Source organism: Parasteatoda tepidariorum, chromosome 5, assembly GCF_982258835.1.
Source record: "Parasteatoda tepidariorum strain Cologne lab strain chromosome 5, Ptep-v5.0, whole genome shotgun sequence".
NCBI classification, from domain to species: domain Eukaryota; kingdom Metazoa; phylum Arthropoda; class Arachnida; order Araneae; family Theridiidae; genus Parasteatoda; species Parasteatoda tepidariorum.
Window position 1 is genome coordinate 108,790,903 of NC_141759.1, and position 19,111 is coordinate 108,810,013.

Here is a 19,111-nt window from a genome sequence, read left to right on the forward strand (position 1 = left end):
CATTAGATCAAAAAATATAACGGTATTCCATTTTTTTTAAAACTTAAGCAACAAGTAAGTTTTTATTTATTTATTTATTTTTTATAGCTACTCAGAGATGCTTGTGAGACTATATTCACACACGTTGAATGAATGTTTTCCCGGTTGGGCTTACATCGACGAAACCACTGCGGCTATATAAATGTTCATTAGCAGCACGAATCTGCCGGATAAAAAAAATCCACAGTGGACTGATCGTAAAGACACGGTTCCTAGTAGAACACCGAAGACAAGCATCACTGTCTGCGGTCAATGAGCGGGTGGGTGACCACTTTCATCAGCCTACGTAGGGACCGAAGATGCGCAGTATCGCTCCTCGTTAAACTGCTCTACCGTAAAGTGTTCTACTTTGCGCGCAGGTCCTCGGGCTACCAAGGCAGAGAAGCCATCCCCTCTGCAGAGGATTAAAATTGTGATGGCTTCCCCGACCGTCGCCAATAGCTCATTGTGCTGCTCTAGAGCGACATAAATAAAGTACCTACCTTCCCCCCAGAAAAAGCCTACTGTTTGTCTAAGATAGGTACTCTGACCGCCACTAAGTCTGCAGCCGTCTGGTGCTATGGAAACAAGAAGAGGGCACTTTAGGGAGGGTAGCTTCGATGAAAGAGGTCTCTTCTCTCGCCGAAACCAGTCCTAAAGAGGGAGTCCGTACCCCACTTGAAATTATCATACCTCGTTACCATAGTCACCGCCACAGCTCCAGACGAATGTCTGGCGGAGTACCTATCTTAGACAAACAGTACTAATTATTTCCAAAATATTGGGATAAAGAAATATTGTTATGTGACAATAAGGATGTGAAGAATGAAATCGTTCTTAGAAGTTCATTACGTGAATAAAATAAGTTAAATAATAGTTTAAAAAAAACTGTTTTGAAGTTTGAGAATAGTTATCAGAAAAACGCAATTTTTTATTTTTGAATTTAGCTATTTCATTTTGCTCTTTAAGGAAATATTTAAAGAATTATTTTATAAACTACCTGAGGCAACTGAGACCGCCTGAGGCTTTTTATATAAACAGAATTTTAAGTATTTCGAGATTTAAAATCATTCAGTTATAGACCAAAATAATGCATGGAGAAAAAAATTCTGGTAAAATTATCGTACTGTCTGATAATGGTATTCTTGGTAAAAAAAAAAAACAACAACATACTTCTGGTTAATAAAACCAAAATATACCGCATTTAAATCATTCATTTGGCAAATTTTTCGTTCATATAGTAATGGTTTAACTGGGAATTCAGGTTTTCAAAATTATAGTTCTTATTATCACACAATTTAATTATTATTCAAAGTTTTAACCAAATAAATACTTTTTTGTTATGCTCTAAGGTGTCAGGAAAAAATGACCAAATTTTACCACAATTACTAAATTTTATCACACATTATTTTTAATCACTTTCATAGTTCATTTTACCAAATTCGTTGCTAAAGCATTTCTGTAAAAACTACAGAGATTTTTGGTGTTCCCAAAGAACCGGAAACAAGTGGAAAATATGATCAAAACTACCAAAATCATATTTTGGTAATTTTGACCTTATTTTTTCCTCCGTGTATAAAAGTATGAACTCATATTGCTCACGTGAGAGTGGATTTAGTGTTCATGTTCGTATGTGTCCTTTTTATTTTAATGATTGCGTGAAAAAGTGGGACAATTTATTAAAATGTTCATAACAAACATATGTTAACATTTAAAAAAATGTGTTAGTTATTTCAATAACATTGATTGAAAACAAAACAAACTAGCAACTACTTAGTGAAAATCAAACTGCGCACTTAATTGCTATTTTTAAATATGCAAGGCAATGAATTTATTCTTAAGTTTTTCATCGCCGAAACAGAAATGAACTTCCAACTGTTATAAAATTTAAGTTAAGAGAATACACATATCTAAAACGGTAAACAATGTATTTTATAGCTCAAAAATAAATTTAAAAAAATAATTTAGCTTAATGGCACGTTAAAAAAAAGCTAAATGCAGCACAAAAAAAGCTAAAAGCCAAGGGAATGAGTATTTACGTTAAATTTGAGGTAAATATGAATATTTATTTTTTACTTACTCCAGTGCAACATATTTGTTTTATACTTTCTTAATTTTAGTTAGGTTAAAAAGTTAATAACAGTAAGGTAATTTAAGTTCATTTGAAAATTTGTTTTACTGATTCGAAAATCAAACGATAATCTTACATTAAATTCCTAAATATAATTTAAACGTGTCAAATAAAACGTTTTGTCTTCTAAAAATTCCTATGAACAATGCATTATGTTTCAAAAAAAAAATTTAAGCCTTAAACATTTTCTGAAAATACCTGAAAATGTTTTTTTACTGGGGAAATGATTTTTTAAATGGGAAACCCAAATCCATTGAAACAAATGCTTATTTAAAGAAAGAACGAAGTTTAATTTCGTAATTTAAAATATCGCACGCATTAATGAATGAGCATATTCGAGGTCAGCCCCTCAATTCATTAAGATTGAGTCCTAGAATTTGCAGATCAAATCATAAGATCAAAATCATCAAATCAAATCATCAGATCAAAAATTATTCAGGTTGAGCCATTTTTCTTCTTCTTTTGAGCACTGTACATGTGTTTTAATATACATATATTAAACGTATGTACAATATATTTACAAATATTGATCGAATGCATACGTACGGTACGCAAAAATAAATAAATAAAGGAGCTACACCCAAAATAACTTTTGATCTAATGATCGGATTTAAGTGTTGCAGGACTCAATCTTAGTGGTTCGGGAGGGTGACCTCAAACATGCTAAATCAGTGCAGGCAATATTTTAAATTACGAAATAAGACACACAAATAAAACCCTTTCTTTGAATAAACATACCACTTTTTCGATGGGTTCACATTTCTGACCCCCAAAAATACCGCAATCTGGAAAATATGATCTCTCTAGTTTGGTCAGAAGAGCGATCCAAAATTTGGACCCCTTGATGCTAATTTTACTTTTTGCGTATTTCGTCATATCTCGCGAACTTTTAAGGCGAATGTAAAAATTTTCGCACATAAATATAAAATTCGTTTATCTAAAGATAATTAATTCTATGCAAAAAATAAATTTTACTTAATATTTAATAATAGTAAAAAAAAATTTAACTGTAAGGCATACAACCTTTTGCATTAATTTTAAAGAACGCAATATTGCAAGGCAAAGTACAAAACCTGAGCGAAATCGGTCGAATAGTTTCTGAGAAATCAATCGAATTTTAAACTTACGACTTTTTAAAAAAAATTCGATTTCTCAGGAACTATTCAACCGATTTCCACCTAAGTTTGCAGTTTTCCATGTAAAATCACATTCTTTAAAATGAAGTAAAAAATTGTATACCTTACAGTTATGAATTTTTTCGACCATTATTAAATAAAATAATAAAAAATTAATAAATATTTACTAAAATGTATTTTTCTCATGGAACTATCTTTAGATAAATGAATTTTACAATTGTGTGCAAATTTTTTTTCTCGATTCCCTTAAAAAGTTCTTGAGATAGTGTGAAATTCGCAATATTAAAATAAACATTAAGGATGTTCAAACTTTCGACAGTTGTTCTGATCCAAACTATGGGGTCCATATTTCCCAGATTGCAGCTACTCCTTCATATTTTTTCTGTCAGAAAATTGAATGCGTAGGAAAAAATTCAATTTTTATTCAGAGAAAATACGTGTTTGAGTCTGATTTTGTAGCTTAGAACTATCATTTAATGAAAAAATTATTGCTCGATTACCTCACTCACATACTAAATTTTTTCATTCTTCGAACGCAAATTTAAATATTAAACTTCATTCTTTATCGCTGAATTCATCAAAATCTACCAAATTTTTCTGCTCATATAGAACCACAGTTTTAGGTAGATCAAAGCATCTTGAATAGTATGCCACAGCTTTGGAACGATCGTCGACGTCCGCTGTAAATGTTTTGATTTTGCTGTTAAAGTTAAAATGATATTCCACTACGTTTGTTCCACTTTAATTTACGGATTTTCGTAAAATCTATTATTTTCTTTTACGTAAGTTTGATATTTTTTCACGGGTGCATGCCCAATTACTTAAATCCTTACGTACGGGAACTTACGGATGCTAACTTAAATTTGCGAAATCTCCCTATTATTTTTTATTGTGTCAACTTGGTTGCTTAGCAACGGAAAAACGATAGGTATTTTCTCTTTTCTATCACATAGTTCGTTTAAGGTTATCTTAAATTTCTTTTCCTGCTACGGTGATATTATTTTGGATATTTTGGGGGGATTACACCTAATATATATATGGCTTTCTTGCACACAAATTTATGCCCCAATTTTTTCGAAATTTTGTCTAACCTCTATAGTTTTAGGGTCAGAAATCCAAATATGCAAAAAAATTATACGTTTATTCACAGAAAGTACGCTTTTGTATCTGATATCGTAACTTAATTAATAGTTAGTGCTAATTAAATCGTGTATTTGAGGTCAACCCTTTGAACCATTAAGATTGACACTTAGTACGTGAACGTCTGATCGTTAGAACGAAAGTTATTCAGGGGGATACCTTTTGTATTTTGCGCACTGTACATGAAAGGAGAATTTCTTATTTATTTTTAAACGATTGCATCCTAAGAACGCCTAATGTAAATTTTTATTCCAAAAAAGTAATTCTTACTGTTAATTAAGAAAGAAATATGTGAAAAATACTGGCATCTGTTTGATACACACTGAAATGTAATATATATATTTTACTAGTTTTATTTTGATTACCTTCTAATATCAAATTCTATAACTGAATGTGTGAGATGGTAATATGAAAATCAATATGTTAAACCAAAACAAAAAGATTAAGATATAATTTTAGACCTTTACCCCTTTGTTGAATATAGTAGGTCATTACTTAGCTCGATCAACCAGTACGTTTGGAGAATTTGAATTCAAATTATTTAAAATTTTTAATGTGCATGGTTTGAAAATAATGCAAAAGGATAAAGAAAAAAAGAAGTACGTACAAAAGTACAAGAAAGGTTGGGAACACGAAAATCAGTTTAAAGGTTTAAGGGTAAAGGATTTTGTATCTTCTTCTTCTATGTTAAAAACGTTCAACAGCGAAAACATATACAAATCAGAAAGTATTGACGAAAATATGTTGGATATTTTATCAAAAACTTAAGCATAATGCTAGAATTAAAATATTAAAAAAGACTACATCGTTGATAATAAAAAGTTTATGAAAAAATGTGCAAGTCAAAAAGTATTGAAAAAAAATATCCTAAATATTTTAGTAGAAATTAAAGATCATGTAACGATTGTAAAAAAGATTAATTTGTAAAAGATTGTAAAAAAGATTAATTTGTTGATAATAAAATATTAAAAAGTATTAAAGCAATGTTTTCTATACATTATTTAACTTTTGTACTATTTTTTAATACTTATACATTAAGTAAAAAATTTTAGGGTTTTTTAAAAATTTTTAGGGGATTTTACAACGCTATCTGGGGGTGAACGGTTATCAGCAGCTGGCAACACTGTTACTTGCTGCATTATAAACTTATGTTGCCATCAAGCTCTCGTCATTTTATATTTTATTTTATAACCGTCGTTGAGAACAGCCGACCCAATTTTCGGTATACACTTACTAATGTTCAACTCCCGTAGCCTTGTAATTTTGAACCCAATCCAGAAATAAAGTAGTTTCGACCATTTTTTTGTGTTGATATACACTACAGTGTTTTAATGAACATAAAAATTGTGAATCTAAGTTAAATCGTTAAGGTTTCATGAATACTATCTATAGAACGAGATTTTTCTAATTTTTTATTGCAATGTGCATTTAAGAAAGCTCTGTAAATAATGTTATCATTCCGTTTGCTACTGATTTAAACTGAAAATAACCACATTTTTTTAGACACACACAAAAGAAGAGAAAAAAAATAGTCAAACATTTGATTAAAATGAAAAATGTTCCTTTTTACCTTTGGGTGTGCCCTTTTGGGGAATGCAATCTTCGGATCGATCTAAAAGAGAGAGAGAGAGAAAAAAAAAGAAAGATTATTTTATCGATATTTTTCAACATAAAAGGACAGTAATGACGTCACATATCAGTAGAAATTCTAACAACAACCAATTCTGTTAAAATAACTAAAATTATTTGCTTTCTCCAAGTGCTGGCAAAAATCATGATTTTTTTTTTCAAAAATGAGCAAAAAATTGGATTTATTAGATTTAAATCCGATATTTTTTTCTATTTAAATCAAATTCTTTCGATTTTTTAACTAGCCAAATCATCTGATACAATAATACTTAAGTTAAATCGTAGGATATGAAAGTCTAAAAAAAAAACTTTTATTACCGTCCTTGAATAGCCGACCCATTTTTGGGTTTTCGACTACTAATGATCAACTCCGTGGACTTGTAACATTGAACCGATCCAGAAGACAAGGAAACTCCTGGATCAATACCTTTAAAAGTATGATTTGTTACGAGAACAGGGAGGACTGTGTGACTCGACAGATTTAATGCGCATCAGTCACCATTTACTAAAAGGGGAGTTTTCGGTCGGCGTTGATCGAACCCCCGATCTCTTGGACATGAGCCCAGTGTCCTACCAACTGTTCTGAACAAGAGATGAATCCATCAAGACTAGGGCAGCATTTGGAAGAAAAAAAAGGAGCTCTTTCAAGCCCCAGACCACCTCTGCAGTGCCTGATTATCGTCTAGGCCCATTAGGCATGGGCCTAAGGCCCACAATTTCTGAGGTAAATTAGTAAAATTAGTAAAAGGTCCTTAATGTTACTATTTCTTTTAAATAGTGAAAGAAACAGTTCTAAAAAATGCATTTTTTATTATGATAGTACAACCAAACTCACGAAAACATTGCACTAATCAAATTCTGAAGTAAGGTGGGCCAGCTTTATGTTAATTTAAGTAATGAATAATTACAGCTTAATGACACAGCAAAAATGTTTGTTGACTCCAAATTGAACATAACATGTTTTTTTTTATATTCTACTTTAATATATATTTAATAATATTTAAGATCAAATTTTAAAGCAGGAAAAACATATGTTATAAGTTGAATCGGATAATACTACAAAACATGATTTTGAAATTCTCATAAAATTATTTGATGAACAAATGGCCCACCAAATTTTAAACCAAATTTTAAAAAGGTAATAAATAACCTTTTTAAAAAGTCTATTGTATTGAATGCTTTTAAATGTATCTACTATTGAATACTATTAAATGTTTTGAGTATAAATTTTTCATTGATTATGAATTTTAATATTTTAAAATGTGTTATTTCAAAATAAATTGTTATTTAAATGTGTTTTTAGTTTTCTATGAGCACATATAATTTTGGCTCTTTTGGAATGCAAATTTTAATAAAAATTATAATTAATAAGCTTAATATTTTAGCTTACATGTTGCACTTATCCTTAAAGCTAATAACAACTGGCCTAACTTTGTGCTGGTTCAAGTACTAAATAAAAAATAATTACAGTTTACAATAAAAAAATAATTAAACAATTGATATCAGTGATTTTTAGCAAAAATCACTGATATCTATTGCTTATGGTCACCTAACTATTTATATTTTGACATAACATTGTTTTGTTGTTTTATATTTTCCTTTAATATATACATGCGTAAACTTTATCTTAGAAAAATAATCTTCAATTGTCTGCTTTCAAAAATTCTTTAGAATGTTTCTCTTGAATTATACAGTTCAGTAGATTCTTTTTATTGTTAGGACTACTCTTTAGTTATTTAATTTCAAAATAGTTTGTAAGGGGCCCGAAAAATTTGGTGGGCCTTGGGCCTAAATTTGTCTTGATCGGTCCCTGCTTCTCTGATGATTGAAATGAAGTAAATTCAAAATAGTATTGTTGTGGAGTCTCAAAAATATACACGTAATTAAGAGGGAATCTTATTTTGAGATGAAAGTTGCTCTACGAAAATCATATTTCGTTGACGCAAACTATATCTAATGTGCCTCATACTGATTGACTTAGAACCCAAAATGTAGAATTTTGCTGAATTCAGCGTTGTTCTGTATCTGTTGATAATATTCGTTTTTACCCGTAAATATATTTCATAATATGATACACTTTCAACACCTCAGATAATAACACATCTTTGTTTAAGTGGACGCCATACCTAGGAAGAAAAGTTTCGTCACAAATTCTCTTTTTCCTTTATCATTAATTTAAAATTTAAAGTGTAAAAAAAAGTGAGTTTAAACAAACCTTGAATAAGCCATGAAGTGTCAAACAAAGAAAAGAAACTTTTAAAATGTACAAATGAAAATAATTTATGAGATAACTTAGGATTATGCAACGTGGAAGTTCTCTTTTAATAATTTGTTTGCATCTTAATATTTTGAAGTATACTTCATGACAAACTCTACGTTTGCCTGAACTTATTTTTCCTTCTTTTAAATTAGTAATAAAGGAGAAAGAGAATTTGTGACGGAAATTTTCTTCCGCGGTATGGCGTCTTCTTAATTAATGTTTGCTTCATTAATGTGCTTCATAACTCATTAAGCACTTCTCTGCAATGTGAATTTTTTAGGTTATAAACTTTTGCTATACTAAGTAGCCATGTTAGTACTTCATTCAGAAAAAGTTACACAGTTATTTTTAAAAAAGATATAAAAATAAATGAGTTGAGTTGTTGCGAAAGCAAAAGAACCATCGTGAGAGAAAAACAAATTCGAAAATGGACGGAGTGCGTATGTAGGACAGTGCACTTCGTATGACCATATGAAGAGAGAAGGAAAATTTTTGTAAAAATAAAAAGAGAATAAAATTTAAAATAAACTTGATAATTTCCTCATTCACGACTGACTTGAATAACGCGTATCAACTGATCTTAGCAATTTAATCTCGTCTAAAAGTGTTTAAATTATAATCATTTCAGTTTGAAGATCTTTATGTAACAACAGTTCTTCCTTGGCTACAAATTTTGGGCGGCATTTTAAATTCATGAATTATTCAACAATAAATTTTTTTTTCTTCTTTGTTGTCGAAAAAGGAACTTAAATGTCGCTTTAAAGCTTGTTTTCTCTGTCAACAGAACATTCCTGAACACACACTGTATTGATTATCGTCCAGGTGGCGATCGTTACAGAACGCGATTACGAGAACAAAATGATAAAAAAAATGGAGTCTGCTTTCTTCATGCATCATGCAAGTCGACACTCCCCAGTGGAACACTCTTTCTTCTAATGTTCTCTTTTGCTGATGCAGCACTCACTGCATAACTTGGAATTCACAGGAAACAACTAAATAACGTTTGCTTTTCAAGAAAAAAAACTTCTGTTGCTGGGAATGTTTTCTTTTCTTCTCTCTTTTTTTTGGCAGAAAAAATTTATTTTTAAAAGGAAAACAAAAGATAGTGACAATTCGTCGTGGGCACAACAAGTCGTCGCGGGATCAATTAATCGCAAACGCAATATACCGCTGGCACAACTCGCAGGGCCCGACTTAGCCTAATTGGGGCCCAGAGCAGAAACTTTTTTTTTGGGGGGGGGGGACAACTCTAACAACACAACTCTTGAACAACTCAACGAAAGCTACAGAACTCTAGCATTGGCGTTTCACTCTGTTTATCAGAGTTCATATCAATCCCTGTGGTATAAGCATAATCACATCACTTTTGTGGATTCTATGTACGCTTTCCATATGCTTCTAGCTTCCTCAGTTCAGAATAGTAAACGTCGTGAGCTGTAGATCCCCTTCGTAATACTATTCCTAAAATCATGTTTTATTGACTCTGATTTTCGAATAGAATACAAAACAAAAAGTTTCAGATCACCCATCCAGTAGTGTAGGTATATAAATGAAAAAAGAAAGAGACAGAGAGAGAAGAAAATAAAGAGATAAAAAAAAAAAAGACGAGCAAAATAAAGAAGAGAAATCCGTGAAATCACTCAAGTAGTAATCACAAAAAAAATGGCGACTCGCTACGTGTGATCTATCTCGGGCACATAAACAAAATGGTAGCTTCTTCTTCTCCTTTTCTTCATTTTACTGTTTTGTTCAAGTATTGCCGGAACATTTCGGGCAACGGGTCTCTGCACAAGTATTCCTTCATCTTTTTTTGTTTATGAATAAATAGATGTTTTGAGCTTTTATTATTCCTTGCCCAGGGAAGAAAATTTCTTTTCACAAAAGAAAAAAAATGATTTATTTTACGGAGAAAACGTATAAACTTCGAACTGTAGTGGAAAACACGAACGAGGTTCAAACGCTTACTCTAGAGAATAACTTTTCATTCTTGTAATGAAATTTGGTTTTTTTATATATATTATTTGCCATTTCATCATCTGTTTATGAGATTATTAAATCTAATCAAGTATTTTGTCTCTATTTCCGCACTCCTTATTCCATGAAAAAAGTGATTCTAATAGTTCTGGTCACCAGGATCTGCGAACATAAGATCCAAATTTCGTCATTTCGAACGAAAATCAGAAGAATGCGTTCGCAACATGAAGATTAATGCAGAAAAGTCTAAAATAACGCTTCGAAACTGTTAAATTTCAATATCACAACGATATGTATAAACTTCTTGATGGAACTAACCCGCATTTGCGTTACACGGAGAGGAAAACCACGAGAACATTCCACGGTTATCCTGTCGGCAAGGGGACTTAATTTCCTGATCCGTTTGCCACTGGAGATATTTCACGTCAGTACTGTGGTCGTTGCAAGCCAGATGCCAAATTCGTAATGATCAACCATCGCTAGGATTCAAACTCGGTTCATTGGAAGGCGAAGGCTCTATCACCCGAGGCATCGTGGCTCCTACTTTTGTCATTGCTTAATCCAGGAATTTTCTTGTATTCTGGGGCTGGGTTCCAAACTACTAGGTTATGGTCTATAAATCTCATAGGGATCGTCAACGCCTTCATGTATTGGGGAAAGTAGGGTAAGACCGGATAGCCAAGACTCGAAAGTCTGTTTTAGCTACGTTGTTGGACCTAGCAACTGTCAGGTTTAATCAAGAAATTTATTGTTTCGTTGTGTACAATGTATCATTTCTGACAAGTCATTGAAGTACTACCCTTTTATAAATGATTTTTTCGAAGAAAAAGTCAAATGACTCGGTCTTACCCCATTAGTCATGATGTCCTCTCGGTCTTATCTTAAAATATAAAAAAGTACCGAAGTCAAAATTTGGTGGGTATAGACAACAAAATCCTCAATATCAAAACTCAATACCAATACGGCCATTTATTAATAGCTCAGTTAATCAAAATTATAATAATTATTCCCGACAACATTTAAACTTTTACAGACCAAGTCAAAAGTGCAACCAACAATCCCAAAATAGACCCAGATTTCAGAAGGAAAGTAGCAGGTTTAATAAAAATGAACAAACAAGCTATTTACCCCAGGCTTTTCAGGAGTTACCAAGTATGCCTAGTATTGTGATATTTGTGTGCGCCCACCCGCAAATTGTGATAAAAAAAATAGTAGATATATTGTGGAATAAAGCGTGTGTCGGAAGAATGGTCGAAATAGACAAAATACTCATAAGATTCATTTGAGCCGAGAAGGAAACACGTTTTACTAAAAACCATGGAATTCATGTGGGGGCAATAATTGAAAGGTCAAAATGGTGAAATAAATATAAATCAGATGATGCGATGAATGGTCACAGTTTGGGTGAAACGTCTTTACGCCTCATCTGTAATCCCTTTAACGGATCGCATCCTCCAAACGGATGATAAAAATTGAAGAATGGGATTTTCAATATCCCGTATTCTTTTTCTCAAAATGCTTCCAACAAAGTGATTCTTTAAACTGCCTCACCCATCCTTGCACAAAGTTTATGATTCAATACTGAAAAAAAAAATCACATTTTTAACACTGCCATTTCTCACTTCAGTGATTGGATGCGATGCAAGATATCTGAAGATTGAATAAGAGTCTCAATTATTTTAAAAACTGATATTCAATTATTTTTTTCCTAAGGTGTCATCATTACGGAAAGCGTATGATACGAATACTAAAAACAAGATTCAGATTGCTTTCCATATTTTTAGAATCAAAAAATGAGATACAGATAAGGAAAAGTAGTTACATTTGGAAATCTTCATTTACGTAAATAATCCCAGGAATATTGGGAAACACGAACGTTAAAGGTACCAAACTGTCTTCATCGACGTGATTTTGACGATGTGAAGATGTTTCGTCATCACTAAGTAATGGTTTTACAACTTTCTCCAGGTGTGACAATTTCCCCCAGTATGGTTGCAAGCTATGTGATTATTTTTAACGAAGAAGAAAACGAAATTGTTTTACTTCCTTTTCTTTCCCCAAATAATGGGTGTTGTCCAACCCACACGACAACATTTTCCCATATATAGCATTTGGTTTCATCTTATAAGAATGGCATAAATTTTTTTCTTCTTCGTGTAAAGCGTGCAGATCATTAGATGTATTGATTTTCGATAATCAAAACCGAACATCCCGTTATTGTTGTTTTCGTGTCCATGGATCTTTAGATCACATCAAAGGTTTGGACTATTGCAGCTCCTCCTGACTGTACAGAACAGCTCTCAGATTGTCCACAATTGGCACCTATCCCAATTTCAAAACATGTGTGGTGAGTTCGGGGCACTCGAAAATGTGTTTTAGTGCAAACATGACATCCGGACAGTTTCTGCAGGGAACGATTGTCCCGGTCTTGTCCGGAAGAATTTTCACCCCTCTGAAATGATTAGTTCTAAATCTTTTTATTACCGATGTTAAAGTTCTAGGACAGTTGAAGTCAGTGATAAGTGGGTTCTTGTTGCTGTTAATTTACGTCGCACTAGAGCTGCACAATGGGCTATTGGCGACTGTCTGGGAAACATCCCGGAGGATGATCCGAAGACATGCCATCACAATTTTGATCCTCTGCAGAGGGGATGGCACCCCCGCTTCGGTAGCCCGACGACCTGCACGCGAAGTCGAGCACTTTACGGTAGCACAGTTTAACGAGGACCCATACCGCACAACCCTCGGTCCCTACGCAGACTGATCCAAGTGGTCACCCACCCGCACACTGACCGCAGCCAGTGATGCTTGACTTCGGTGATCTGCTGGGAATCGTGTCTTAACGATCAGTCCACTGCGGAACATAAGTGGGTTCTTAAAGGTGTGAGGTAGGAGTCTGTTTTTGGCCGCTGCATTAGACCTCTATATTGCACAATCCATGGAATCGAGTTGCCAGAGCCCTCAGAAAGGTTAGACTTCTGCCTGTTGTTCCGCGGGAGGTATTTTATTTCCCTCCTACCACCCACCAGAGAACTGATGGAGGCATTCCCCTATCCGCAGCCTGGGAACGCACCCTGTAGGGGTTACAGGCTCCTACATCACTTTCCTACAATTACTATCTGTAGCTAATAGAAAGCACTAGAGAAATTGGTTTCATAAAATAGAAACGTCATAAGATTTTTTTTATCATACATCGAGTGTAGATCATTAGAGGAATTAATTTCATGTAATTAAAACCAAATATGATCTGTTTTTACGTACACTTTTTGGCCAAAAGTATCGTCCTGTTACTTTCGGCCAGCGTCTTGATACATAGAGCTTCCAGAGGCAAGTATTAATATAATGGCGTTGGTCCCTCTTTTGCATCGATGACAGCCTGCACATGTCTGGAAAGACTTTCCATCAGTTTTTGATAGGACTTCCACCACAACTGAAGGGAGTGCTTGCAGTGAAGAGGGTCTGAAATCTAATTTGTTCCAAAGGTGTTCTATGGGATTTTGATCGGGGTTTTAAGAAGGTCAGTCCAGGTTTTGGACAAGCATTTCGTCAAGCCACGTCAGTGCAAGATTCGATGAGTAAATGGAGCAGTTATCCTGCTGGAAGAGACATTGCCATAGAATGCAGCATTGTCCACATACACATCTCAGAATTCATGTTTCCAACCACAGGAACTAAGGGATCCGGGCCAAACCATAAGAAACACCTCCACACCATTTTGATTCCAACACCCTAACAATCGGATGTCCAGATACTTTTGACCGGATAGCGTATACTATGGGAAACGCAGAGAGCATAAGAGGAATTGGTTTCATCTCATTTGAAACTCTTTCCCATGCACAAAACATTATTCATTAGACATTGGTTTCATATGATAAAGGTCCAATTAAGATCACATAGACTAGCAGCATAGAGAGAGTATTAGAATATGTGGTACATTTAATATGCACCACATGCTCTAATGTACATAACACAGATTATTAAGAAGACCAATTTACAATCAATAATAAGATTATTTTTTATGCATAACATATACTTTGGAATGATTATATAAGACAAAGCAAGATTTATCCTTATGTGTATCACACTATAACTAGACTAATTTATGCGTACTATCCTAATGTAGGAAACAAGTTAAATAATTTTTGCATCCTTTTTTCCAAAACAAGATGAAAATTAATCAACCCACTGAAATAAATCTGCAATGAAATACTCAACGCAAAAAAAAAACAATGTTCGTGAAACGAATCAAAACCTTTTGCTTAGAGAGAAGAAACGAAAAAGGCACGTAAAAATTCTTTCTTCCTGTTCGTTTGCTTCCTCACGACTTTTTCTTCCGCTATATTTTGGAATGTCACGCGATTTTTTTTTTCATTCTTTGCTTCACTTCTTTTTTTATTATTATTTACATCAATCCACGACTTCACCGCACACGAGTTTCATTTCGTGAGTACAACTAAACTTGGGTTTTATTATTTTATTATTGGTGCGCTCAGCCACTTCTTTTTTTTCCATCGTCATTTTTCAAGAGAAGAGTTGAGTTGCTGACAATCAGACTCAAGAGCAATTTCCTACTTTTTGACAAGAAAAAGAAGGTTGGAACTAATCATCATTTGCATATCTTTCTCTCCCTGGTTGAAGGGAATCAAATAGTCTTTTCAATAATTGTGCTTTTTGGTCAGCTACAAAAGACATGTAATAAAAATAAGAAAAAGACGTTTTAGGTTTTGGTTTAATAATTCGGAATTCTTCGAAATGCTAATAAATTTGAGATACTTAGATTTTTCTATAACAATTTTTTTATAAGCCGACCCAATTTTTGGGTTTACGATTACTAATGTTAAACTACGTAACCTTGCCATTTTGAATCTAATCCAGAAGACAAGGGAACTTCTGGATCAAGTATTGGGAGAAATTTGCCTTCGTGGAGGACTTTTTGATGGAACTACCCACTTTTGCGTACATAATAGAGAGGAATACCACGAGAACCTCCCACGGTTAGCCTGACGGCAGGGGGTCTCTAACCCACGAACCGTCTACCACTGAGGATATTTCACGTCAGCACTGAGGTCGGTGCATGCCGGATGCGGAATTCGTATCCACCATCCATAGCCGTGATAAGAACCCGGTTTATCTCATTGGAAGGCAAACTCTCTTTCTCTTCAGTCATCTCTGCTCAAGATATTCAGTTTGTAAAACTTAAAAATGTAAACTAATTTTACAAACTAGACTTATATACATATAAATTCAAATAACAATATAAATTATGGCGAAAAAGAAAACGAGAGCAAATAAAAAAAAATGAGGAAACACCATCAAGTCTCTGTGAGGTCGTGATACCCAAGCGTAAATAAAGTAAGGTTCAATTTTTTTAATTAAAAAAGATAAATTAAAATAACCTAAAACAACCAAAAGATAGGAAATGCCTGATTGTAGTGCACAGAATTTTAGTCAATACTTTCTCTTTTGGTTATTTATATACTCTAAAACAAGTATTGTTTTTTAATCGCTAAAATTAATGGCATTCGAAAAAAAAAAGAATGGCTGTTCCAATCGCTCAGCTTCCTTTCTGTAATGGCCTCAGCCATCTATTTCTTCTGTATCTTTCTTCAGCTAAACATTTTGCTTGTCACGCTCACTCTTAAAGCAGGCTATTGAACAACTGTTATTAATTGTTTATTATACTTAGTTTGAATGTGCATTAAAAGAAGATTGGGTTACTTTCAACGATTTTTTTTGTTATGTTTCTACATTCTCTTCTAGCGAGTGTTCTAGCGAGTGCAGCGAGTTGACTTCGCATGAGTTCAATAATATTCAATACGTGTAGAAAAGACAAGATAAAAGCGAATGAAAAAAGTTCTAAAGTGTGCAACATAAAGTGGTAAATATCTCAAAGCTTAGGAACTAACAAAATTTTGCGCGAAACTGAAGTGAATGTTTTGATAGTTAATGAGTTTAATATTAATACTATCTCTTGTCTGTTTTATTAATTATTGTTCCATAAAAACTTCTGCATTAATAATGATTGTAAAACGGAAAGTAGTCTATTGCTAATCATTGTCATAAGAACACAACTGTATGGTTAATCAATGTTGTATGAACACTACTCTATTGTTGTTATATGAATACTACTCTATTGCTAATCTCCGTTACTGAACACAAAGATATTGACAATGATTGTCTTATGAAAACAATTGAAAATAAAAGACCCATTTTTTAAGATGAATCAAGTTTCAAATGAATCCCTAAAATAAAAATTTACAAACAGTCCCTTCTTACGTAACCGCTATATATAATCTGGAATTTGTGAGTTTTGTACTTCTTAAAGATCAATAACTCGATTTATATTTGGGTATTCACGGTAAATATGACGTCAATTTTTATAGATGAAATAAGTTTCAAAAGAATCCAACTATTTAAAAAATATATTAAATATTAACTAATTGCTCATACTTTGATTACCGCTATATTGAGTTCGCGTTCTGTTGTACTAAAAAAGAATTTTTAAAATTTTTTATCAATATTTCTGTTTATATATGAGCATTTTTGAAAAATATGGCTCAAATATTTTCGAAGAAAATAGTGCAAATTATTTTTGAAGATGGATAAGTTTTCAAATAAATCCAACTATTCAAAAAACTTTAAAAAACTGACAAATCGTTGTTAACTCTGGTATGTACGTTTACTTAACTAAATAAGATGCAATTGGTATCCAGCGACTGATTCTCGTTCGTGTTTAAGTGGTTCACGTTCTGCAAGTATTTATTGTTCTTGTTATTATATTGTTCTTGTATTGTTCAATGGTTCAGCTTTTGTTTTATATGCTCCAATCTCATGCATCTTTGCATGGGGGCCAATGATGTAAAGTTAAGTGCTTTTGAAATAAAAAAAATTAACTAAATAATATCTTTTTAAAATTTTTTATTGATTCATATATATCTACTATTTATGAGTGGTAATTACGCAAAATACTGCACCCATTTCTTTGAGATGAAATAAATTTCAACGGAATCCCGAAAAAAACAAAAACAATAAGTAATTCGCACACTTTTTCTTATGTTACCTCCATGTATACTCTGAAACTTGGGTGTTTTTGAGTAAATGTTAATTTTTTAAAAAAAACTTTTACATTTCTTAATATGTTATCATTTAATATATATTGCTTAATTTTCTTCATTAATTTGAGAATTTTTAATTAAGAAAATCGTTCTATAGAAATTCCACAGATTAAACTTGAAAACGATATTAAACGATCAATGGGCGGAATGAGGGTCAAATATTTTGTCTTCAACCGAGCCTAGTCAAATTAAAGGTTATATATCGAGAGGTGTTCGAGAGGTTTAATTTTAAAGATCCATCCGTTTAAAACAAGGATAAATTTTAGTGGGGACTCTTCCCAAAGTTAAATTAAACCATTCTCTGTGCTGCAGTGCGTCTGTGGAAATGTTCCATTGAGTGACATTTCATCAAAGTGAAAATAATAAATTTTGTGAAGTACATCTGTTGGAGCCCTGATGGCTCAGGGGATAGAGCGTTCGCCTTCCAATGAGGTTAATGGGTTCGAATCCCAGCGATGGATGGTTGATACGAATTCAGCATTCGGTTTGCTCCGACTACAGTGCTGACGTGAAATATCCTCAGTAGTAGACGGATCATGGGTTAGAATCCCCTCGCTGTTAGGCTAACCGTGGAAGGTTTTCGTGTTTTTCTTCTTCATGTAACGCAAATGCAGATTAATTTCACCTAAAAGTTCTCCCCGAAGACAAATTTCTCCCAATACTTAATCCAGGAGTTCCCTTATCTCCTGTATTGGGTTCAAAATTACAAGTTTACGGAGTTGAATATTAGTAGTCGTAAATTCAAAAAAATGGGTCGGCTGCTCAACAACGGATATAAAATAAAAAAAATAAACTGTACATCTGCCGAGGAAGCATTAGCAACAGTCAAATCCATACTAATAGCTTCCATCCTATATTTTATCTTTGTACAGCAACCATTATAGTGATGTGATTTTGAAATATTTACGTAACTTTTGTCATTTGTTTTGCTGGCAAATGTTACCACATGATCCATAGACCCACTTCTCAAGTACTGAGCAAAAAGTATTATATGTCATTAAAGATTTAGTTTGTGTCATGGAGTTTGGTGGTGTTGTGTCGATTAAACGATTTTATGTAATTACAAGAAATGATTATTTTGAAATGACACTTTCTGCTAATGGAAGTCCCGAAAATTCTACTTGCTGTTCGTTTCTGCTGAATATTTTAGCGACTCGTTTGAAATTCCTTGATCTCTGCAATAATAGACCTGCACTCAGTTCAGATTGATTTAGAGCTGGCATCGTTTTACACAATTTTAGTTTTCTTTGGTTCAGTCCGACGGTGCTTACGATTCAAATAAATGGTCATTCATTACTAGAGCCCGGATTTTGATGACCTAAAAAATCTCAATTAATGCCCTTAGAAAGTGCAAAAAATGCCCTTATGAACTGCAAAAAATGCCCTTAAAAGTGCAAAAAATGCCCTTAAAATGCGAAAATTGCGCTAAAAATGCCTTATGACATGACTTAAATAGAAGTAAAAATATTGAACTAAAACAATGTTTTACTCTTTAAAATTATTCTGAGTCGTTTCAAAAAATATAAAGCAATGAAATACTTGTTCTACGTTCATTAAAGTTTGACAAATATGTTTTATATCCAAAAATAACAAAAAAAAGGAAAATATATTGACTCCGAAACATTTTCATTTTGTATAGAAACTTTAATGAATATAACAACTTCCATCTCATAATATTACTAAATATCAGAATTATAGTGGATTATAA

The 19,111-nt window shown here is 32.9% G+C and overlaps 1 protein-coding gene across 6 annotated transcripts in view; it reads right to left on the minus strand.

Annotated features, from left to right (window-relative positions):
* LOC107445073 (RNA-binding protein Musashi homolog 2) overlaps nt 1–19,111 on the minus strand; it is a 184,054-nt gene that overhangs the window by 59,437 nt on the left and 105,506 nt on the right. For all 6 annotated transcript variants that reach the window (XM_087164759.1, XM_087164756.1, XM_087164758.1 and 3 more), the window contains one exon: nt 5,996–6,037. In XM_087164759.1, coding sequence (XP_087020885.1) covers nt 5,996–6,037 — 42 coding nt within the window. The remainder of the gene's footprint in view (nt 1–5,995; nt 6,038–19,111) is intronic.